The following is a 21,897-nucleotide window of genomic DNA, read 5'->3' as shown; positions in this document are numbered from 1 at the left end:
AGAACCTACCTATACGTAACTTTGTATAGACCACGCGGACGAAGTCGCGGGCACAAACTACTCGTAGTGTTTAATTTAAATATCACTAGTGGTTATTATGAACTTCAAGTCAGATAGGACGATAACCTTGTGATATAATAATGAATATTATTAGCATAGATTATATGCGTAATTATACCTACCAAGGCACGGTCAACTTATTTCCGTTAATTTAATTATTGATTTATAACTGTTAATTAATAAAAACGAATTATTGAAGCGGTGATAGCTCCTAGTCGCTAGTGACTTCGGCGACATTCTGGCTGCACGGGGTACGATCCCAGACACGCACTCTCTACTTTTTAACTAAATTTTTTCGACGTGATTTTTTCATGGATACTTATACTTTTTTTTTATACACAGCAAACGCCTTCGTCAGGGGAAACGGAAGGGTTATGTGGGGCTTGCACCCACTAAAACCTGTGCTTGTCCCTAAACAAACAGGATGGCGTTTGCGCGGGTTTCACTAAGTAGTATTCAGCGCGCTCCCGCCAGGTTTTGACCCGCCACCAACTGGCAGGCGTGGGCGGGTCCCATCGCTAGGCTGGCTGCTATCAGACCCGTCTTAGAAGCGCGCCCAGAACACATCGCACCACCTCCTGACCTGCTTATGTAGATTGACGAACTCCCCTTATGTCCGTCAATCACAAGCTGGAAACTCATGGAGGCCGGAAGTCGTCAATTGCCCTTCGGCGCTTGGATATACCTAACTAAAAGACCAGGAGAGTGACGTAGGACGTAGATTACTTAATCCCAGTCAAAGAGTCCCCACAGGATTTTTAAAAACCTAAATCTACGCGGACATAGCGAGTATCATCTAGTATGCTATAAGAATCCTTCCTACAAGCTTTAGTAAGCTGTAAGATTCCTTTCTACATCGTTACCCTAATTTCTAAAAGTCATGATCCCTTCATTAGCAACATTTTAAGCGATTTCTTGGGGTAGTTATTACGGCTCCCAGATATCTCCGCATAAAATTATAGAGTGGTTATTATTAACTAACAAGGAAAAATTCGGTGTTAAATGCAAGGTCCTTGATGCTGGCAAAAACCGGTAACTACACATGAATGACAAATATGTTCTATTTTAGGGTTCCGTACCCTAACCAGCGGGATCTTATTGCTAAGCCTTCGCTGTCCGTCCGTTTGATTTTAACGAAGATAGGTGAAGAGTTGTCAGTGTGATTTTTTGTTGCCGCTAAACCAAAGAAGGCGAATGTCATGGACCTATTATACTAGCGAATGTCAATATGGTCAGTATGGTTTATAAAATAAAAAAGTAAGTGAGAACCACATTCGATGTAATGGCAAAATCCTGAAGGAAAAAGAAGGGCACCAAAAAGTAAAGTTTGGTTGGAGGTGAAAACTTGTATGTATCACACGATAGCAAATTTTTTGTTTCTTGTACCTTTGAATCCCTCGCTACCATAGATTACACTCTAGATTTTAAATTATTCGCCCGCTCGGGGTTCAAACTAGGCAATCGCAACAAAAATGAGCCTTGCTATCTTGTTGAACAAATAAGTATATTTTCAGTCTGGCTGGTAATGTGCATTTGCCAGTAGCCGGTCATTAATTAGCTGCCCGCTTGGATGAATTAGTGTTTAATTCATCCAAGGCTGCCCGTGTTCGCCTAGCCCTGAACTTGTGAGGCACGTGTAGACTTGCAAAATAAAACATCAATTCTCTTTTAAAACCAGCTTCAATGAAAAAAATACATAATTGATCGCAACCCAACAGCTTCGTTATTTTAATATGTTTTCCGCGACCTATACAATAATATAATATAATAGTCCTAAGGTAGGTAGGTACGAGTATATCTGCCGTATATTACCGTATTAAAATTTAAATATTATACACATAATATGTTTATTCTATTCTATTATAAATAATCTATTGGGCTGGTTCGCAAGTTCGTTCGTTTTTAATTTATCTAGTAAATAAAAGAAAGAAGACGGACATGATCTTCCTTGGACGGATATCAAATTTTTTTTTGACTTCGCTAAAGGCGTTGCTGCGTCTCCACTCTCCGATCATTACTACTACGTGGTTTCTATATTATTGGGGCTTGATATAGCAAGTGCCCCGGACGCGTGAATCTCTATTTGCTCACTGATTTCATACTGAAATCATTGTTTAAAGCTGGGTTAAAAATCCCATTTAGGTACCTAGTCATACTATTCTTTCAATTTTTTTCAGTTATCGATTAAAGTAATATCACAGTTCAAAAACACTGAAAACGAACAAACTTATGCGCCGACGGTTTTGATCCATAGTTCCACACCTACCTTTTTGTACATAATATTATACAAAAAGGTAGGTAGGCATTACATACATATTATAATATAAGACGTGCGAAGGTGTGTCTATCTGTCTGTCTGTCTGCTAGCTTATCAGGGCCTAACAGTTTAACCAATTTTGATATTTGATACAGAGTTAGCTTGCATCCCGGGGACGGACATAGGCTAATTTTTATCCCGGAAAATCAAAGAGTTCCCACGAGATTCTTAACGGCTCATCCGTTTATCCGATTTATATGGATACAGAGGTAGTTTGCGTCCCGGAAATTGACATAGGCAACTTTTATCCCGGAAAAGCAGAGTTCCCACGGGATTTTTAAAATTCCAAATCCACGCTGATGAAGTCGCGGGCATCATCTAGTTAGATATAAATGCGAAAATGTGTCTGTCGGTCCAATCCTTAATTAATTCCTTAAACGGAATCGAACGTATATCGGGTCGTTTGTTCGTAAAACCATATCAGATCTGAAGACAAGTTCGGAAGGCCGGGTCACCGGGTCCACGCGGAATCTGCGCAGCAAACCTGACAACATCATCTTCATCTCGAGCATCGCGAACTTTTGACCTGAAAAAATGGCATCATATCAATCCATCGCTGGCCTACCTGCTAGGATTACGATATACCCCGTATTTTACGAGCTACCCCGTTTTCCAGGTAATGATAATACAGAAACCCGTAATTGTGAAAGTAAAATACGGGGTAAATAAAACTTCTGTATTTTTTACAAATTCAACCGGAGCTGGCTGGCGAAACCAAACTCTAAGTGACCAGCAGAAAGAATATTTTCCTTGTGTGGCAATGCGTGGACCAATACGCGCGTGGCCGAAACCAACTCAATATCGATCCTTTGAAGTGTGAAGGAATTACAAGTTAAACATTTGCGTCACAAAACGACGAGCTTTTAGCTGTTTCTTCAAACAATTAGCGTTCTGATTACGCCCAGTATAATGCCATACCTATACAATTTCGAAGACCAGCACTAAAGGGTATGTAAGAGTACACGTTGCGCTTCATGCAGTTCTCTGGAAGAAACCTGTTTGGGTCGAACCGCTCCGGCTCGGGGAACAGATCTGCGCGGCGGTGGAGGTCGAATATCGAGAAAAAACAGGTTGTGTGCGCTGGCACTGTGTAACCACCTAGAAAAAAAATTGATTTAATTTTTTAACCTCTAACTTTTCAGAGGTAATAATAGTGCGTTTTAAGCATTTAAATATCACTTGTTTTAAACCCTGAGTGTAGCGAGGGATTCAAAGGCATAAGGGACAAAAACTTTACTGATTTTTCGCGTCGTGAGTATCATACCTACATCATTATAGAATCCTTCGTCCGCTTGGGATTCAAACTAGACACTCGCAACAAAAATGAATTTTTCTATCTTGTTGAACAAATAACTATTTTATTTAAATAAATAAAATTAATCACTTACTCAAAACGGTGTCGTTAAACAGTTTCCTGCCTATGAGCGGAACGCTGGGGTACAATCGCATCGACTCCTTAATGCAACACTCTAAATATTTCATTTCGTTCAGCTCCTCCATAGTTGAGCATCGTTGAGTGTCGCCCATAATCTGGTGCAGCTCTTCGTATATTTTATCCTAAGCATACAAATTACAATTTACTAAATGATCTCTGAAACGAAATTTTATAGTTACTGTTAGGTTAGTTTTGACCATAAAATATCAATCGATTTTAAATCTTTTCCGCCGAGTCCACGCACCTAGGTACAACTAGTGTATGTATAAATACGCTACGCCAAAAGACTCGCTTCATCACCGCTTCAATCTGCTTCACCTACTGGATTTCTTCGCTAAAGAAGTAGTCGCCAGCTCGCTTCTGTAGCTTCAGTAGCCTAATGGGCTCGCTTTGTTCAGGACCTTTTTCTCAAGTCTGCGAATCCCATGAAACTTTACCTATGGTTCCAACTTCCACACATCCGTAACTTTTCCTGATTAGACTTCGTATAGATGCGAATGTCAGAAAGGACGGTCATTTTGTCAGAGTTTCGCGTGTAAACTGTGAGTGAAGTACGGGCTTTAGGTATATTATGAGTTTGTAGTTTTTGTACCATTAATAAAATAACAAGTGTAAATTAAAAATTTATAACACCCCCGACTAGTGAAGGTAACTAGAAAAGAGCTGATAACTTTCAAACGGCTGAACCGATTTTCTTGGATTATAGCTAAGAACACTTTCGATCAAGCCACTTTTCAAACAAAAAAAAACTAAATTAAAATTGGTTCATTAGTTTAGGAGCTACGATGCCACAGACAGATACACAAATACACACGTCAAACTTATAATTTTCTCTTTTTGGGTCGGGGGTTAAAAATAATAAAACTTACTTGTATAACCGGCTCGTTTGCTATCGCCATTAGGAAAAATGACATTGCCACTGTTGTAGTGTCGTACCCCTAAAATAAGTTCATCATCAACATCAACATCTCAACACCTCGTCAGCCTACTACCTCTTCTCAGAATGAGAAGGCTTTAGAACATAATCCACCACGTTGGTCAAATGCGGATTACTACGATCTCTTTGTTGTTCATACTTTGTTGCTTTTTCTCATTCTCAGAAACGGAACATAACAAGGAATTTGAAATATATTATGCCCCGCAACTTCGTTCGGGTGGATACAGGTTTTTTTTTTTAAATCCCGTTGAAACTCATTGTTTTTTTTTTATGGATTTATGAGGATGGTCATCAATACCATCGTCAAAACTTATAGGCTACGGACCGTTAACCCAGGCAGGGAAATCTTTCATAGAGACCTACTTTTGTATTGGGCGGAGTACTGATATAGATGATAAAAAGAGATATGATAGAGATGCCAAATCGGTTCAGGCGTCTGAGTAATCGGGGAACATAAATAAAAAAAATTGATCCCGACGAATTGAGAACCCCCTCCTTTTTTAAAGTCGGTTTAAAATAATGAAAGTTAAAATATTTTTACCGCAAACATAAATGTATCTACTTCTTCTCGAATTCCTTCACTGTCTATGGTTCCTGATTTTTCATTTTCCAAAAGCAAGTCTAACAATGCCATCTTCTCATTATTTTCGTACGAAACTGCAGGATTGTCCTGTTTAAAACTGTTTTCATCTAACAGTTGACGCTTATCTTTAATCACTTTCTTGGTGAATGCGTGTATATCCGCCAAGACACGCTCTTGTACTTTTGCTGTCTCGCTTAGATTGAATAAAAAATTATTGTGTAACCAAACTTTGGAGAAACGTTTCATGAAACAATCTCCCATTGTTAATATTGAGTTGAAATATTTGTCAAATGCAACTTCATCTTCACCAAGCGAAGTGCCCATAGCTGTATCTGAAATTGAAGTTAATTATAATCAAAACATGCCAACAGAAAGCCACACAAAGGGTTCCACTTTCGATCTTTATGTACCTAAAGTCAAAGGTCAGTGTAGAAACCTGCAAGGAAAAACATCGTATCGTGTAACAACAACATTTTGCACAATAAATCAAGAACTATTATAAGTACATAAAAATAAATAAATATCTGTTTTAGAATGTACAGGTAAAGCCCTTTCATAATATGATACCCCACTTGGTATACCTAGTTATCTTACTTTGAAAATTGGAACACATTTTCATTTTTTTTTAATGATGTAGGTAACCATAAGTTCGCGGTTTTCAGATTTATTCCTGTACTTGTGCTATAAGACCTACTTACCTGCCAAATTTCATGATTCTAGGTCAACGGGAAGTACCCTATAGGTTTCTTGACATACAGGTATATGGGTTTGAAATTTGTGTCGTCCACGCGGACGAAGTCGCGGGCATGAGCTAGTCGATGATATTATCAGTATTTACAAGTGGCAACGAGAAAAATAAGGTAAATAGGTACTTACTTAAACATTTACTTACATTTATTTTGTCAAAAGAAGGAGGAGATGAGAAGGATGTAAGAGTTACATAACTACATAGACATATTACCGCTATTTACTTGAAAGCTGCTTGAAAGTTCTGTTATTTTATCACATACCTACCACTTATGACACGTAACGCCGCAGGACTAACTACTGCAACTAAATCCGTCTTGTCTTTGACTGTCTCCTTCTGGATCTGCTTCACAAAGTGTTTGGTCTCCTGCTCGAAAGTCACCATGAATTTCTTCAAGATATTGAAGTGGAACGCTTTCGTCAGCAGCTTTCTTCGCTGTTGCCATTTCTTGCCTTAAACATGATTATAATGGGTACTCGATGTTGCTATTCGAATAGGATGAATAGGATCTAAAAAACAAAGGATCTGTGTGGGTACGATAACTGACTGACTGTCAACCTCAATAGCTCAACGGTTATAGGAGCGGACTGAAATCCGAAAGGTCGGAGGTTCGAACCCTACGCGTTGCACTATTGTCGTACTCACTCCTAGCACAAGGTGAACGCTTAGTTGGAGGGGAAAAGGGAATTTAATGATTAAAATGACTAATATTCTTTTTTCAAAAAAAAAAAAAAAAACTATCAACGAACAGCTCAAACTAGTGGATGGAACGGGCTGTTTGGCATGCAATGACGTAGACATCTGCAAAGAAAGGATTTTTGAAAATTCAACCCCTAAGGGGGTAAAATAGGGGTCTGAAATTACAAATTCGCGGGCTAATGCACTTAGCGCATTGCTCAAGTTGCTTACCGATCGGTATTGTATACCTAATACTCACCACTACTCAATAGCAAGCCTTCTCCAAGCCACGGTGAGGCAAACATATAAGGGTCTGCTTTAGTGATATATTCAGAAGAGGGCATCAATTTCTGCAAAATTAATAATATTTTTAACCTATCTTTGAAAGTCGATCGATAATAACTGTTATGTGCTGCTACGAAACATACTGATAAGGATAATGAGTATAATATGTAAGTTTTCCCCACCGTATTGATGCTAAGCGATTATAACCTAGAAAACAGTGATCGCCATCGTTTTCTAATCGAGGGTCCGGGTTTCTGTTCCGGGCATAGACCTCTAACTTTTTGGAGCTATACCTATGCGTTTTATAACATCCTGCATGCCTGAGAATTCTCCATAATTTTCCCGAAGCTTATATGAAGTCGGCTTTTATTTCTTACTTTATAGTACTTTTATCATAGGTACTTACTTCCATATCTTCAGGGTTGGAGATGTTCACGATTCGAACATTCATCGCATGAATTTGTGTGATAGAACCATACCGCTTCTGTATGGACCTCTGAGAGTGAAACAGCTTCGCTGTAATGATATACGTACTATAATATAAATATGTAGGTACTTATCTACCTAAATCACTACCCACGTAACCATATTAATTATTATAAAAGCAAAAGTGTGTTGGTTTATTGGTTTGTTAATTTGTTCTTCAATCACGAAAATCTTTGCATGGGTATAGTTAATAAATATAATCAAATCAAAGGGTATAGTTAAAGACGCGGAGAGTAGCTTAACAGGGCTCTCTCCGTCACTCACTTCATACAATCGTAGTTCCAATTTCATTTGAATATTAAGCAACCAAAGTCCATGAAATGCACACATATTCTAGAAAATAATATCTGTCTGTGGTGTTTTAGATTTTTCTAAAAATATGTAATTTTGAAATTACAGAGGCTCAAAGATTTGTATGTAAATTTTTAAGACCGCGTAACTTTGAAACCGAATATTTTAACAGAAATCTATTCTCACAAATTAGTCGATACTAGAGCTAATTTCTTAAACTGGACCTTTTCAAGTAAAGATTTTTATATAAACCTGTGAGGGTGATACTGCCGTTGTCGCAATCAAAATGCCGTAAGCCTACGTTGTCGTATAAGTTTACAAATTGCGTGAAACCAAATAAAATTTGAATTTCGCGGGCCGAGTAACCCACCTGCTCGTTTGCCCGCTATTTTTAACCCCCGATCCAAAAAGAGGGGTGTTATAAGTATGACGTGTGTATCTGTGTAGGTATCTGTGTATCTGTCTGTAGCATCGTAGCTCCTAAACTAATGAACCGATTTTAATTTAGTTTGTTTTTGTTTGAGAGGTGGCTTGATCGAGTGTTCTTAGCTATAATCCAAGAAAATCGGTTCAGCCGTTTGAAAATTATCCCAGCTCTTTTCTAGTTACTGTAACATTCACTCGTCGGGGGTGATATAAATTTTTAATTTACACTTGTTATTATTACATATTACTTACCAGGTGAGCCCATATTATAACTCAGAGAGTTTCCAATGATGGGCCACGCTTTTGGTCCGGGAATCCGTCGCATCAGTCTAGCATCTCGGCTGAACCAGTCACACAAAGCTACGATGCTTAGCACGCACAAAATCAAAATTAAATAAAACAACATTTCGGCCGCTTCCACTGTGTCAGGTTTCGCACTGACTATTATAAATACTAAATCTTTATCGAAAAAAATCTAATCTATCCAACGCGTTAACATGTCATGAACGATTAAAAAACCGGCCGAGTGCGAGTCAGGCCTCGCGCTTCCGTACAATTATTATTAGTTATGTTTCGGTTTGTAAGCTGTAAATGTTGTTTTTATAAGTTAAAAATATATCTAAATTTCATATTTCTAACTAGTTTAGTTTTTGAATAGAACCCATCGCAAAAATGGCCTAAAACTGACAATTTTGACGACCCCGTTTCTTTAGACTTTAAGATAAAAAGAAATATGGCTCCGTTTCTCCGTACGGAACCCTAAAAACCTGACAGTGCGAGTTGAACCCGCTTACATGAATATGTTTTGTATGCATAATGTTGAGTGATTTACCATGTTATTTTAAGACCACAAGGACTAAGAGTCCATGAGGGCTGGCCCAGACCTTCGTTAAGTACCTACCTATTTTATAAAAGCTAAAGGGTTAAATGCATTATCAGATGTGCCAAACAGTAATAACGCAACCCGCTGCCAGACACCCTTAATAAACTTTAAAGGCGTCTAGAAGGGGGTTAGCGCCTGGCAATGCATGACGTGATTTCTAATCCTACCTACCTACTATGCCGAAAAAAAAAATCTCAAAAAAGAAACATCTCAACGCTGTGCCGCATGTCACGTTTTACGCTTATTTTAACCAAATGGATATTGCTATTTTTTATGAATATTTTACTAGGTACTAAAGGGTGAAAAAAAAAGATTCCGACGAATTGAGAACCTCCTCCTTTTTTGAAGTCGGTTAATAAAACACTCATACAATCTTTTTACAAATCACAATATATTATTTTTTCATTTGACATTGCTAACCAGAAACCGCGGCAAAACCGAACTCTCATGCTGTCAAGACAGACCATAGAGTTTTTTTTTCTCTCTCGTCTGGCTTTACAAAGATTAGTCAATGTCAATTTGTAGTTATTTGTAACAAGTTAGGGATACTATATAAGTATGGACGTCGTCTGTGCCGGCGCCCGCCGACACACGCGCAGCACCCCTAGAGCGCTTCCCAGTCAGTTAATTAACAAAAAAAAAAACACTCCAAAAAGGCAGAGCACGCGCGCCAGCTAACACCAACACAGACGAAGTCCGACCATAGAGTAGATCTTGATTCTAGATTCTAGATATGAGAGCCAAATTGAGTTGGGTTGTTGGGTTCTTTGTTAGTGGAATATCAACTCAACAGTACCTATCTACCTAAAATGCGTAAAAAATTACTTCTTACGCACTATTTTAACTTTATGTGTCAAATATCATGTCAAAAGTACGATTTTAGTCCAGTCGTTATTCTAAAGGTGAAACGTACCTACTTTGGACATGCAGTTAAGACCCGATAGGTAGAGTTAAAATGGCGGTTGAGAAATTATTTAGTAAGTTTAGTACGGACTAAATAACAGCCTACATTTCATTTTTTTTATGGTCGATAAATAATTAAAAATTAGTGGTTAGTATATAAATATAACTTGTCTTGAATTAATAGCATTATATTTATAACTTGAATATTAATTCAACCACACAGCAGGAACAGCTACTTACTTAATAATCACATAGTTACTAAGTAATAAAGTTAAAACTTAGGTAGGTACATTGACTTATTATTATAGTACATTCCTATTGTATATAAATATATTCTAATAATATTACTAAGTATCTGATAACAAGCTAACCTATAAAAAACCGGTTAAGTGCGATTCGGACTCGCGCACCGAAGGTTCCGTATCTTGAAAGAATATGTGTAATTATTTTGCTATTTAAATAATTAGGTATCTCAAATATAATCTCAAAAAATATGACGTGATATATAACTTACAAATGAACAATTATTTTCGGTTTTTTTCCTTGCGAGACCTTGCTACTTGCCTTTCATAAGTCTAAGTCAACGGAGTGTACCTTGGTTTTAATTTATCTGCCAGTGTCAAGATATGCGGCATAAATGGCATTATTTTTTGCGTTTACTTAGAAGCTTGATTTTTTACAGCTGCATGGGACCGTGAACTTAAGTGCCTAGGTATTTGCATTAATATCTAGGGTTCCGTACCCGAACGGTATTACCCTCGTGAACCACAATAGAGAGAGAGTTGGAATTTTCACAGAATGTGTATTTATAATGCCACTACAACAAATATCTAATAAAATTTTGAAAATGGCCGCCATGAAAATAAAAAAATAAAAAGTGTCATTTCCTTTACGATGTTCGTGTGCAAATCCAAATCGCACTTAACCAATTTTTTCAACGTGATACCTCCACGTGTTCCTGAGAAAAAGCCAGCCAAAAGACAACCAGACAGACAGACCAACAGACAGATTATATAGTCAAACTGAAAACATATTCAAATTCATCCCATTAGGGATTCTTTTTTCCTCTTGAGGTAAGGAAACCCTATTAAAGTTATAAATTCGCAAAACAAGACTTTACATAATTTTTTTGTTCATACGTAATATTATTATTAAAACCATAATAAAGTTGTAGAAATAAAAAGACCTCAGTCAATTTATCTCCACATTTTATTGCCAACTATGTTTTTTCCGCAATTTCGTCGGCATGAATTTAGGGTTTTCACTCAAAAAGAAGTTTTGTTCCACCAACGTTCATCATGTATTGTTTAAACCTTAATTGTCATCTTCTTTGTTAACAAATCATTTCGTTGCTCCGAGCCAAGCATCTCTTCATTATCTCCATAACTATTGTCTATAAAGTATAACTGTATTTCCTGCAACGTCCTTCCTTTCGTCTCTGGCAAATAGAAATATAGGTACAACAGACAGAGAAACACGACGCCAGCGTTGCAGAAGAATACTCCGTGGTAGCCAATCACCGAAAATAAGTAAGATGCTAATTTAATACTCAAAAACTGTAGCACGCCAGCCCAGGCTCCCAACACAAACGTCGACAAAGCTCTTACGTCCAAAGGGTGCAGCTCTGACAGTAGAGTCTCCAGCACAGCGTACGGACCCGCTGATATTAAAATACAGTACAAGGCTAACAGGGAAACTTTGGTCCATCTCACATAAAAGCTATTATCCGACCAAACGTACAAGCAACAGGCCAGTATAACCTGAACAGAATTTGCTATCGGGCCGGAAGTGAATAGCAAAGTTCTCATTCGTAACCTACTCACGAAAATACATGACACACCAGCACCTACCAAGCTGCACCCGTCAACCAACAACGTGAACAATATTATGTCCGAAGTATCGGTCATCTCTTGGAGCATAGTAATTATTAATGTGCTAAACAGAATCCGGCCGGCTGCGACTCTGTAAACACATATCACCATCATAAGAACAGTCATCCTCCTGTAGTATTTTTCTTTGCATGCACTTCCGTATTTACTCAAAATTGATACGAAAAGGTTGTTTTTAGTTGTATTGTTATTTCCTCTCTGACTGTTAATTAACATTTTCAGTTCTAAATCGGATTCTTTACTCGGAAGGCGCAGTTTTTTGAAGGCTCTCTCGCATTCGTTGAATCGTCCTTTAGTCGCCAGCCAGGATGGGCTTTCGACCCAAAATAAAGGCAAGATTGCGGAGATCGCTGTTGGGACTAAGCCAATAAGAGCTACGTTCCTCCAGTGTAGAAACAAACTTAAAACGTGCCCGAGGAATGTGCCGGCAGACGTTCCACAGGCGGTCATTAAGTTTAAGCATAGGGATCGAATATCAGGTGCCACATACTCGGCTATATTTATATAAGTCAAAATTAGGACTCCGCCGTAAGATGCACCTACGATTATTCTTGTCGCCAGTATTGTATATTTGTCTTGAGCGAAGTAGAGCATGAGCCAGCATATTAGCACTGGCGTGGTGACAATTGTTATAGTCTTTTTTCTTCCGAATATCTCGGTGAGTATAGTCATCAAGCCGAAGCCGCAAAAACAGGTAATGTTGATAGTTGAAGCTGGAAACCCAAACAAAATATAAGTCCAGCTATTTTATGTCATAGGGTAATAAATAAATATAGTTATTTGTGTTTCTTACAATTATGTGTAAAAATATAGGGATGCCTTATCATCTTCACACATCGCCGGCGCACTACTGAGCAACTGTAGGTATCTCTGAATGAGAAGGGATTTGGGCATAGTCCATTATGCTAGTCAAATAGGTACAGATTGGCGGACTTCACACGCAGTGGATATGAGGGTATAATAGGTAATCCGATTCATCCGATTTATTCTATCTGAGAACATTATGAAAGGCTATCAGGCATACAGACTTCTTCGCCATGTTTTAAGGGTTCCGTACCTCAAAAGGAAAAATGGAACCCTTACAGGATCACTTTCTTGTCTGTCTGTCTGTCAGTCTGTCCGACAGTCCGTCGTGTCTGTCAAGAAAACCTATAGGGTACTTCCCGTTGACCTGAATCATGAAATTTGGCAGGTAGGGTAGGTCTTATAGCACAAGTAAAGGGATAAATCTGAAAACCATTAATTTTCAAAGTAAGCTATATCAAGTGGGTATATATGAAAAGACTTTAGAACATTCTAAAACAGATTTTTATTTATTTTTATGCATAATAGTTTTTGATTTATCGTGCAAAATGTCAAAAAAATACCCGACTGTGCATTGATTTATTTCAGCTTACAAAAGAATTACCCACCCGTTTTATTAGGTATACGAATTAATCATAATTATTTAATTTATTCGAATTACGTTTCATTCGCAGATGAATCATACGTACCAATCCAAGAGATTTCATCATCGCTCAAATTAATAGAGCTATCCTTTCCATTCAAAGCGTCGACCATCCCGGACATCTGCCCAAATATAAACCCATCGGACAGGCTGCAAAACGCCAGGCCCGTCACCACCAGCATCTGTGAATTCGATAATAATAATCACACTTCACACTAATATTATAAAGGTGACAGTTTGTATGTGTGTGTATGTGTGTGTGTGTGTGTGTGTTTGTGTGTGTATGTATGTTTGTTACTCCTTCACGCAAAAACTACTGGACGGATTTGGCTGAAATTTGGAATGGAGATAGATAATATCCAGGATTAGCACATAGGCTACTGTTTATCCCGGCTGATGCCCGCGACTTCGTTCGCGTGGATGTAGTTTTTTAAAATTCCCGTGGGAACTCTTTGATTTTCCGGGATAAAAAGTAGCCTATGTGCTAATCCAGAGTGTAATCTATCTCCATTCTAAATTTCAGCCCAATCCGTCCAGTAGTTTTTGCGTGAAGGAGTAACAAACATACACACACACACACACACTAGGGATTGCAATCCAGCAGCATTTTCAATCCAGCTGGATTTTTGCTGGATTGAAGCAAATCCAGCTGGATCCAGCGCGGATCCAGCACTTATTGATTTTTCAAAGAAATGCAACATTTTTTTTTGGTTTAACCTTATAAACTTTAATAACTAACTACCTATATTTGTTTGTAGTTATGATATGAGGTTCTTATCAATGAAAAAAGCGTTTTATATGGCAAAAAAACTTTTTTTTTATGAAATTAGGTAGGTATGTATTTAATCAATCGAAGTATTTACCATTCATTATCTATACACTATCGCCATTTATAGGTAATTCATTAATTCCATTGCTGAAAAATTGTGAAAGCGAGAATTAATAAAATCTTTGGAGGCAATAGAACCTTTGAACTGAATCGAAATTGAATTTTTTCTTTGCCAGAAATTGTCTATGTTCCGAAAAAGTGTTTGTTGGAGCAAGGTTCGTGGAGTATGGAAGGTGTTTCCAATCACAGCTCCTTAATTTAGCGATCGTCTGTCGTGATATACGAGATCTAGCGTTATTCTTAAGCAGCAATGGACTAGAGCATTTATTGACCAGTCTCAGTTGTTTAACGGCTAGCTTTTCTATCGAGGTTTGTAATTGTTGACAATAGATATCTGTCGTAATCGTTTGGCCTAGATCTTAGGAAGCTGTAGTGTATGATGTCAGTACTGGTCCACCAAACACTCAAAAATAGCTTTTTCTGAGTCAACTTTCGCTTGGGACAGGATTTGGCCGGGTTCTGCTGGGTTCAACCACTGTGATGAGCGTTTTTGATTGACGTACTTGCAGATCCATTTTACATTACAAGTAACAATACGATGCAAAATTCCTTCATTATTGTGACGAATGAGTAATGTAACATAGCACCCAAAGCGTGTTTGTCGGTCGTGTGCTTCACTCGATTCATGCAGTACCCATTTCTCGAGCTTTTGCACTTTAACAATTTGTTATTAGTGAATTAAAATCGTTTTATCACACAAGTCACAAGTGCTAGCGCTAACGTTAGTGTACCGTTAACTCTGACGATGTTTGCGATGGATCCCCTACCACAATCATCTTTTAATACTTCACTGTCAACTAGGATCTCCTAGGGGAACTAGGGGTTTGTTCTGCAGGTCAAAATAATTTCCAGAACGAAAAAATTGACCCAAAAACGTACCTTGCTTTCTTCTTACAGTAACTTCCCTTATACACATCATTAATCTGAATTAACTATTCATAGGTAGGTACTTGTTTTATTAACTTTGTAGGGTTCTCAGTTTCTCAGTCTCACTAATTTTCGAAATAAAATTGCGTAGCCTATCCCAATTCCCACTTATAAAATCTTAATAGAAGCTGAAGTTATAATATAATTTCATACTTGAGAATCCAATCATTTCTGTTACAGTTCTTTTTTACTTTTCTGAAAGACATTCTATAGTTTTTGCACGAAAAGAAAGTTAGTTATTTGTTTTTTAGCTGAGTGCGGATCCGCACCGCTGGATCCAGCGTCAGATGCTGGATCCAGCAAGCCCCAAAAACGTGCTGGATCCAGCTGGATTGCTGGATTGCGGATCCAGCATTGCAATCCCTAACACACACACATACAAACTTTCGCCTTTATAATATTAAGTGTGATCTACAAAATTACTTTTAGATCATTTTAATAAGAATGAAAAAAAAATACGGCAAAACCTTGAAAAGAGCCTAAGGTAGGTACCTACATGTTTATAATCTATCCATAACATCGACACAACTAAAATAGCTAAATAGCGTAAATATGTTGTTTTGTAGATAAATACACCGAAATTATTTTCTGGCTATTTTAGTTAACACAGCTTCGCTTGTTTTCGCATAAGACGAGTACAAAGAATATTTTTTTGAGAAATAAGCGATAATCCGTTCCGTAAGCGATAATGTAGGTCTTTATATATTTCGGAAATTATTACTCCTATCAAAATTAAAAATTGAATGATGCTTATATTTAATTCTCATGATTTTTTTCCGAAAATAAAACTTCCTACAAAGTAGATAGGCATAACTATTTCCGAAACTACAAGTCCTATCAAAATGATTAAAGAACCAGTTTGTAGATAATTTCATCAAGGTCGTTTTTGTCACTGACAGTTATTCTAGCTTTCACCACGGCTGGGGAGATATTTGAGCGGAAAAGGGGGAGAAGCCGAGGTCCTACGGGTGGCCACTTTTGAGGAGAAATGTCTGAGAGCATAAGGAACACATAATATGTGCCAAAAATCGAAACTAGGTTATTTATTTCGAGGTTTCATTCTTTTGCAAAAGTCGCCTGGGCTATAAATTACGGGTACGATGAACGTCCCCTTATTAATAAAATTGCACTAGGAACCATCAGAAAAAAACCGGCCAAGTGCGAGTCAGATTCGCACACACTCGTAGTCGGGTATTTTTTCGACGTTTTGTACGATAAATCAAAAGCTATTATGCATAAAAATAAATAAAATTCTGTTTTAGAATGTACAGGTAAAGCCCTTTTATTTGTTCATGAACAAATAATTAGCATTTTAAATTGAAGTCACGGTTTTCGGATTTTTCCCTTTATCTACTCTACTTGTGCTATAAGACCTACGTACTTGTCAAAATTCATGATTCTAGGTCAACGGAAAGAACCCGAAGACGCATGTTCTAAACCTGCTGGTTCCGCGATTTTTTTTTTAAATTAATTATATATTTTTTAATTTATAGACTAACACTTGGACTGCAATCAGACCTGCTAGCAAGTGATGATGTAACCTAAGATGGAGCACGCTTGCCTAGAAGTTGCCTATTCATTCTTGACTTGAAGGTACCCATATTAAAAGTGGAAGAGAAAACTGATGCCGAAAGAGCGTTAATATACTTTAAAATAATTATGTATTACTCTCATTTATTTATTTTTCCCATTTTATCCTATTTTTAAACAACACATAATAAAATAACAAAAACAACAGAAAAAATAACAGAAACACAGAAAAAATAACAGAAACAACAGAAAAAATAACAGAAACACAGAAAAATGTATTTATTATTACTAGGTTCACCTGTGTCCACATAATTTCATTTACTGAATAGGGCCAAATGTTTTGTACAAAAATAATAAAAAACACTTATCCGTCCTAAAATATTATGACCAATGAAAGTTAAAAAAAAATATGATTACCTGACGTAAAACCTGCGCACGTTTCATAATAGTGACTTTTCTTCCCAAACGAAAACTGTAATAGAAACACTACGAAATAAATTAATATGTAATAGGCACGTTTATATTCACATTTCATTCATTCAAATTTAAAATATTTTTATATGATTAGACATTTAAAAATAAATAAATAAAAGTTTATTCAGCTCAACAAAATCACAAAAAAGAAAGAATAAAAATAAAAATACAATTCATACAAATTATCAACTAAACTTAAAACGAGAAAATACTAAGACCAAGTACTTTTGAATCGTCAAGATAGTAAGTTACTCGTATATTAGGTAATAGGTACTTACGAGTATTAAATGCACACCTCAAAAAACTATATAGCATAATAGTTTCAGTTTATTTATTTTTAATTTATAGCCAAGCCGGCCCCGGCTTAGCTATAAATATAAATAATAAATATAACACCTATTCTATACACTTAAGTACTGTGAATGGTTAGGTAAACCTTCCTCGTGAAATGTTAACTGAGTGATAATGAAACCTATGTTAAAATCCACTGAGTTTAGAAATCAGCCGTACCAAAATTTTTTTTAGGGTTCCGTACTAAGGGTCTCCGTCACTCGCTTCATACAAACGTAGTTCCAATTTCATTTGAATATTAAGCAACCAAAGTCCATGAAATTTTGCAGACATATTCTAGAAACTAATATCTATGTCTGTGGTTTTCCAGATTTCTGTTAAAATATTCGGTTTCAAAGTTACGCGGTCTTAAAAATATACATACAAATCTTTGAGCTCCTGTAATTTCAAAACTACATATTTTTAGAAAAATCTAAAACACCTCAGACACAGATATTAGTTTCTAGAATATGTCTGCAAAATTTCATGGACTTTGGTAGCTTAATATTCAAATGAAATTGGAACTACGATTGTATGAAACGAGTAACGGAGAGAGCCCTGTTAAATGAATTTTCAACTGCAACTTTTCTTAAAACTTTGAGTGCTACCTGTGTATAAATTAATATTTATTTGTGGAAAATGTGGATAAAGTCTGACCAGAAAAATAAAATACCTCGCCATATTGTCTGAAACCCGTGGAAATAATATAAACCATATACTAGTAACGCCCCCCAAAGAAAGCTTTAGAGCTAAAGGATAAAAGCAGAGCCCTGTTAATGTCACTCTGCTGTGTGCCTGTCTGTCTGTCCTTCTGTCACAGGTCTCGTAGACTGATTACCTATTTATTTAATTGAATTTGAAATTCCATTAGGTAATTATTTTTCAGGGGGCTTCCATATTATATGAAAAAGAAGCCAAAAAATTTTTTTTACAAATGTACCTATATTTTTTTATATCTTAAAAAATAAAGGAATAGAACAAGTAAGTAAGTGTGTAGTGAAATTACCTAATTAAAAAACGATTGCAATAATGTTTCTTTTCAAAAAAATTAAGGCCTATGTCGATCGGGATTCTAACGAAACCCCATACATCCAAATCTGTTCAGGCATCGAGAAGTTATGGTGGACCAAACAAACATACATACATACATACATACGTACATACATACATGAACCAGAAAACATTACACTCCCTTTTATGAGCAGTCATGTAAAAATACTGTTTTTATTCGTCAAAACCCGAAACACAACCCGCATCGCCTTTGCCGAGTGATAAGCATAAACAGGTTTGCATTTACGTCTTTCTATATGCGAACCGCTCATGACATCCTCTTCCGCTTACTACATCGTTATTTACATGCGAAAGTGTCTGTCTGTCTGTTACCTTTTCTTTTGAACTTTAGTACAGAGATAGCTTGTATCCCGAAGACGGATATAGTTATAGTGTCATCTAGATTCTAGGTACTTAGTACAAAATAATATAGTTTGGTTAAAAAAGCATAGGTATACCGAACTATAATATATCACTGCCGGTGTTCCCTCGTCACGTCACTTCGCTCGCCTCTGCCCACCAAGAATGCAGCCTTGAAGAAAATTTGAATTCTTATATATTTTTTATTTTGTTTTTAAAAATAAAACCAGTAAAATTTTTAGCAAGCTTTTTGTTTCTGGTTCAAGGTTTATACGAGTGGGATACATCCATAACCATAACTTCTTCTAATCTTCTCTTAAAATCTTTATTCTCTTAATCTTTATTAGCGTTCCGTACCTCAAACAGAAAAACAGAACCCATATAGGATCACTTTGTTGTCTGTCTGTTCGTCTATCTGTCTGTCTGTCTGTCCGTCTGTTTGTGTGTTCGTCTGTCCATCTGTCAGGTCTGTCGAGAAAACCTATAGGGTACTTCCTGTTAACCTAGAATCATGAAATTTGGCAGGTAGGTAGGTCTTATAACACAAGTAAAGGAAAAAATTAGACTTGCAACGAATATTCGGTTACTATTCGGTATTCGGCCTATTCGGCTGCTTTTATTATATTCGGCCGGATACCGAATATCTACATATTATTCGGCCGAATACCGAATACTTAAATAATATATTTTGTCATTGAGAAATAATTGGTAAAATGAAAAATTAAAATCGATTGATTACGTATATATTCATATTTTCATTTCTGTTATAATCATTTAAGTAGTCATTGGTGCATAACATAGGTACATCATCATCTTCTGAATTGGAAAAATGGAGGATTCTTTGTATTTATATTATTGTGGTAATCAAAATTTAGAAGGGTAAGGTTCTCATTTCTTTTATAATCATTTATTAACTAGTCATTGGTATATAAAACAGGTACATAATTTAATCCAATTTAATAAAAAAATCCAGCCGAATACTTTTGCCTAATATTCGGCTATTCGGTCAGGGGCCTCGCCGAATATTCGGTATTCGGTATACTGCCGAATATACTATTCGTTGCAAGTCTAGAAAAAATCCAAAAACCGTGAATTTGTGGTTACATCACAAAAAAAATTAAAATAAGTTTCAATTTTCTAAGTAAGATAACTATACTAAGTGGGGTATCATATGAAAGGCCGTTACCTGTACATTGTAAAACAGATTTTTATTTATTTTTATGCATACCTAATACTTTCTGATTTATCGTGCAAAATATCGGAAAAATACCCGAGTACAGAACCCTTGGTGCGCAAGTCTGACTCGCACTTGGCCGGGTTTCTTTATCATTATTATTATATTACTAGATGATGCCCGCGGCTTCGCCCGCGTGGATCTGTCATTTTAAAAATCCCGTGAGAACTTTTAGATTTCCAGGACGAAAGTAACCTATTCCGTATTAGCTTGTCCCCGGGATGCAAAGTAAACATTTAAACGGATGATTCTTTAAAAATCCCGTGCGATTTAGGAATGCAACTCCTTACAGCATCAGGGTTGAGGCTTTGAATCCTCGAGTTCAACGACAAAGTATTTACCTACTTGGTAGGCACCTCCAATAGTAATTTATGGAGTTCCTAAATCCCATCAGTTTTGGTGGTTGGATCCCCTGCAGTATCAAGATTGAGGAGTTGGAATCAAAATAAATTATGAGCCAATTCCGCAGTTTCTCTATCGATGAAATACTTGCAAATCAGTTCAGAAAACTCGGACATTTCGGTGTACATAGGCATAGGTAGAAAACACAACCTCTCGTTTTTTGAAAATCGGTGGAAAATTAGCCTATAGTATTCCTTGGTTAATCCTCTACTTTTCTGTGAAAGTCCCGTCGAAATAGGTTCAGCCCCTTATCTGTGGTTCAGCCCTTTCGACGATTAGCCCGTTCAAACATACAGACAAAAAATTTAAAACGTGATTCAGTTATGGTACAGTTCGAATGACCATAAAAGCTTAACATGAGGTAATTATTTCGAAATTACAAACAGACACTTCAATTTTATTGATCAGTATGGATGTAAATTGTAAACTTCACCTTATGACCAGACCTGCTTACACGGCAATGCCACTTATCGCCTAACCTAATCTATGAACAAGTACTTATGTACTACTTATCTACCTAAAGGTACGCTTACGTGGGCAATTGAAATTCCTCAATTCCATGCAATTTAGGAAATTATGACGTCACGACCACATGAAGCAATTTACTGCAATACCCAGCAATTCTACATGAAAATTTCAGCAATGTTATGCGAAATAATTGCTCCAGACTGCTCTAATTATTGCTACAGAGGAGTGAAACCACGCCTTTAGGCCATGGAAGTTGGCTGGGTGGGCATTTTGGGGATCCAAGCCTAAACAGACATAAAGCGAAATTATTTTTAAAATGTAGGTAAATATACTACATCGTGAGTTCCACTTTCATTTTAAATTGCGCTCGCGCTCCTTTTTACTATTAATAATATGGTAGTCTTACTGTCAATAATAATTATTGAAATTCATGATATTCAAACCAGGCAAAAGTTTTTGAATAAACATTTGACCCTTAAAACCCCCCGAAATCAATTCCTGGTTACGGCCTTGCTTCAGACGGAACTAATTGCAAAAAAAATGATTCTTGTTGTAAATGATAGATCATAATAAGATAAAAACATCCACACCAGCTGTTGAGCAAATTTTTTTTTTGGTCGCCATTTCGAAAATATGAAAATCACGTTTTTTTTTTGTTTTCCCATCATCAACAGTGTCGGTGACGCGACCTTGAAGATTTAACCCATCCCGAAATTGACCAACACGCCTAAAGAAGTTTCACTTCAATAACTTTAATTAATAAACACTGCATCCTTACCTGTTAAGGAATAGAACTCGAATGGTTCCTGGTTCTACGCCAACAACTAAGTAGTTTCTATTAACTATTAACTATGACCAAACAATG

General features: G+C 36.8%; 2 protein-coding genes across 3 annotated transcripts; both read right to left on the bottom strand.

Moving 5' to 3' along the window:
• Window positions 1-2,742: 2,742 nt before the first annotated feature.
• LOC123869311 (cytochrome P450 4C1-like) lies at window positions 2,743-9,178 on the bottom strand. Its single transcript, XM_045912177.1, has 9 exons — window positions 8,499-9,178; window positions 7,450-7,559; window positions 7,018-7,108; window positions 6,347-6,532; window positions 5,291-5,664; window positions 4,682-4,750; window positions 3,766-3,934; window positions 3,296-3,475; window positions 2,743-2,903 (listed from the first exon to the last, which is right to left on the bottom strand). The coding sequence occupies exons 1-9, from the start codon at window positions 8,650-8,652 to the stop codon at window positions 2,743-2,745; spliced, it is 1,494 nt and encodes a 497-aa protein (XP_045768133.1). The 5' UTR covers window positions 8,653-9,178.
• A 2,119-nt stretch (window positions 9,179-11,297) lies between these two features.
• On the bottom strand, window positions 11,298-21,825 carry LOC123869277 (facilitated trehalose transporter Tret1-like). Of its 2 annotated transcripts, XM_045912120.1 has the most exons (4): window positions 21,811-21,825; window positions 17,132-17,186; window positions 13,415-13,550; window positions 11,298-12,634 (listed from the first exon to the last, which is right to left on the bottom strand). In XM_045912120.1, the coding sequence occupies exons 2-4, from the start codon at window positions 17,156-17,158 to the stop codon at window positions 11,340-11,342; spliced, it is 1,458 nt and encodes a 485-aa protein (XP_045768076.1). In that variant the 5' UTR covers window positions 17,159-17,186; window positions 21,811-21,825; the 3' UTR covers window positions 11,298-11,339. The 2 variants fall into 2 exon arrangements, with proteins under 2 accessions (XP_045768076.1, XP_045768075.1); XM_045912119.1 differs by lacking the exon at window positions 21,811-21,825 and having other exon boundaries at window positions 13,415-13,547; window positions 17,129-17,196.
• Between the last annotated feature and the right edge of the window lie 72 nt (window positions 21,826-21,897).

This window comes from Maniola jurtina, chromosome 11 (assembly GCF_905333055.1).
Source record: "Maniola jurtina chromosome 11, ilManJurt1.1, whole genome shotgun sequence".
In the NCBI taxonomy this organism is placed as follows: domain Eukaryota; kingdom Metazoa; phylum Arthropoda; class Insecta; order Lepidoptera; family Nymphalidae; genus Maniola; species Maniola jurtina.
This window is presented reverse-complemented; position numbering and strand designations above follow the sequence as displayed.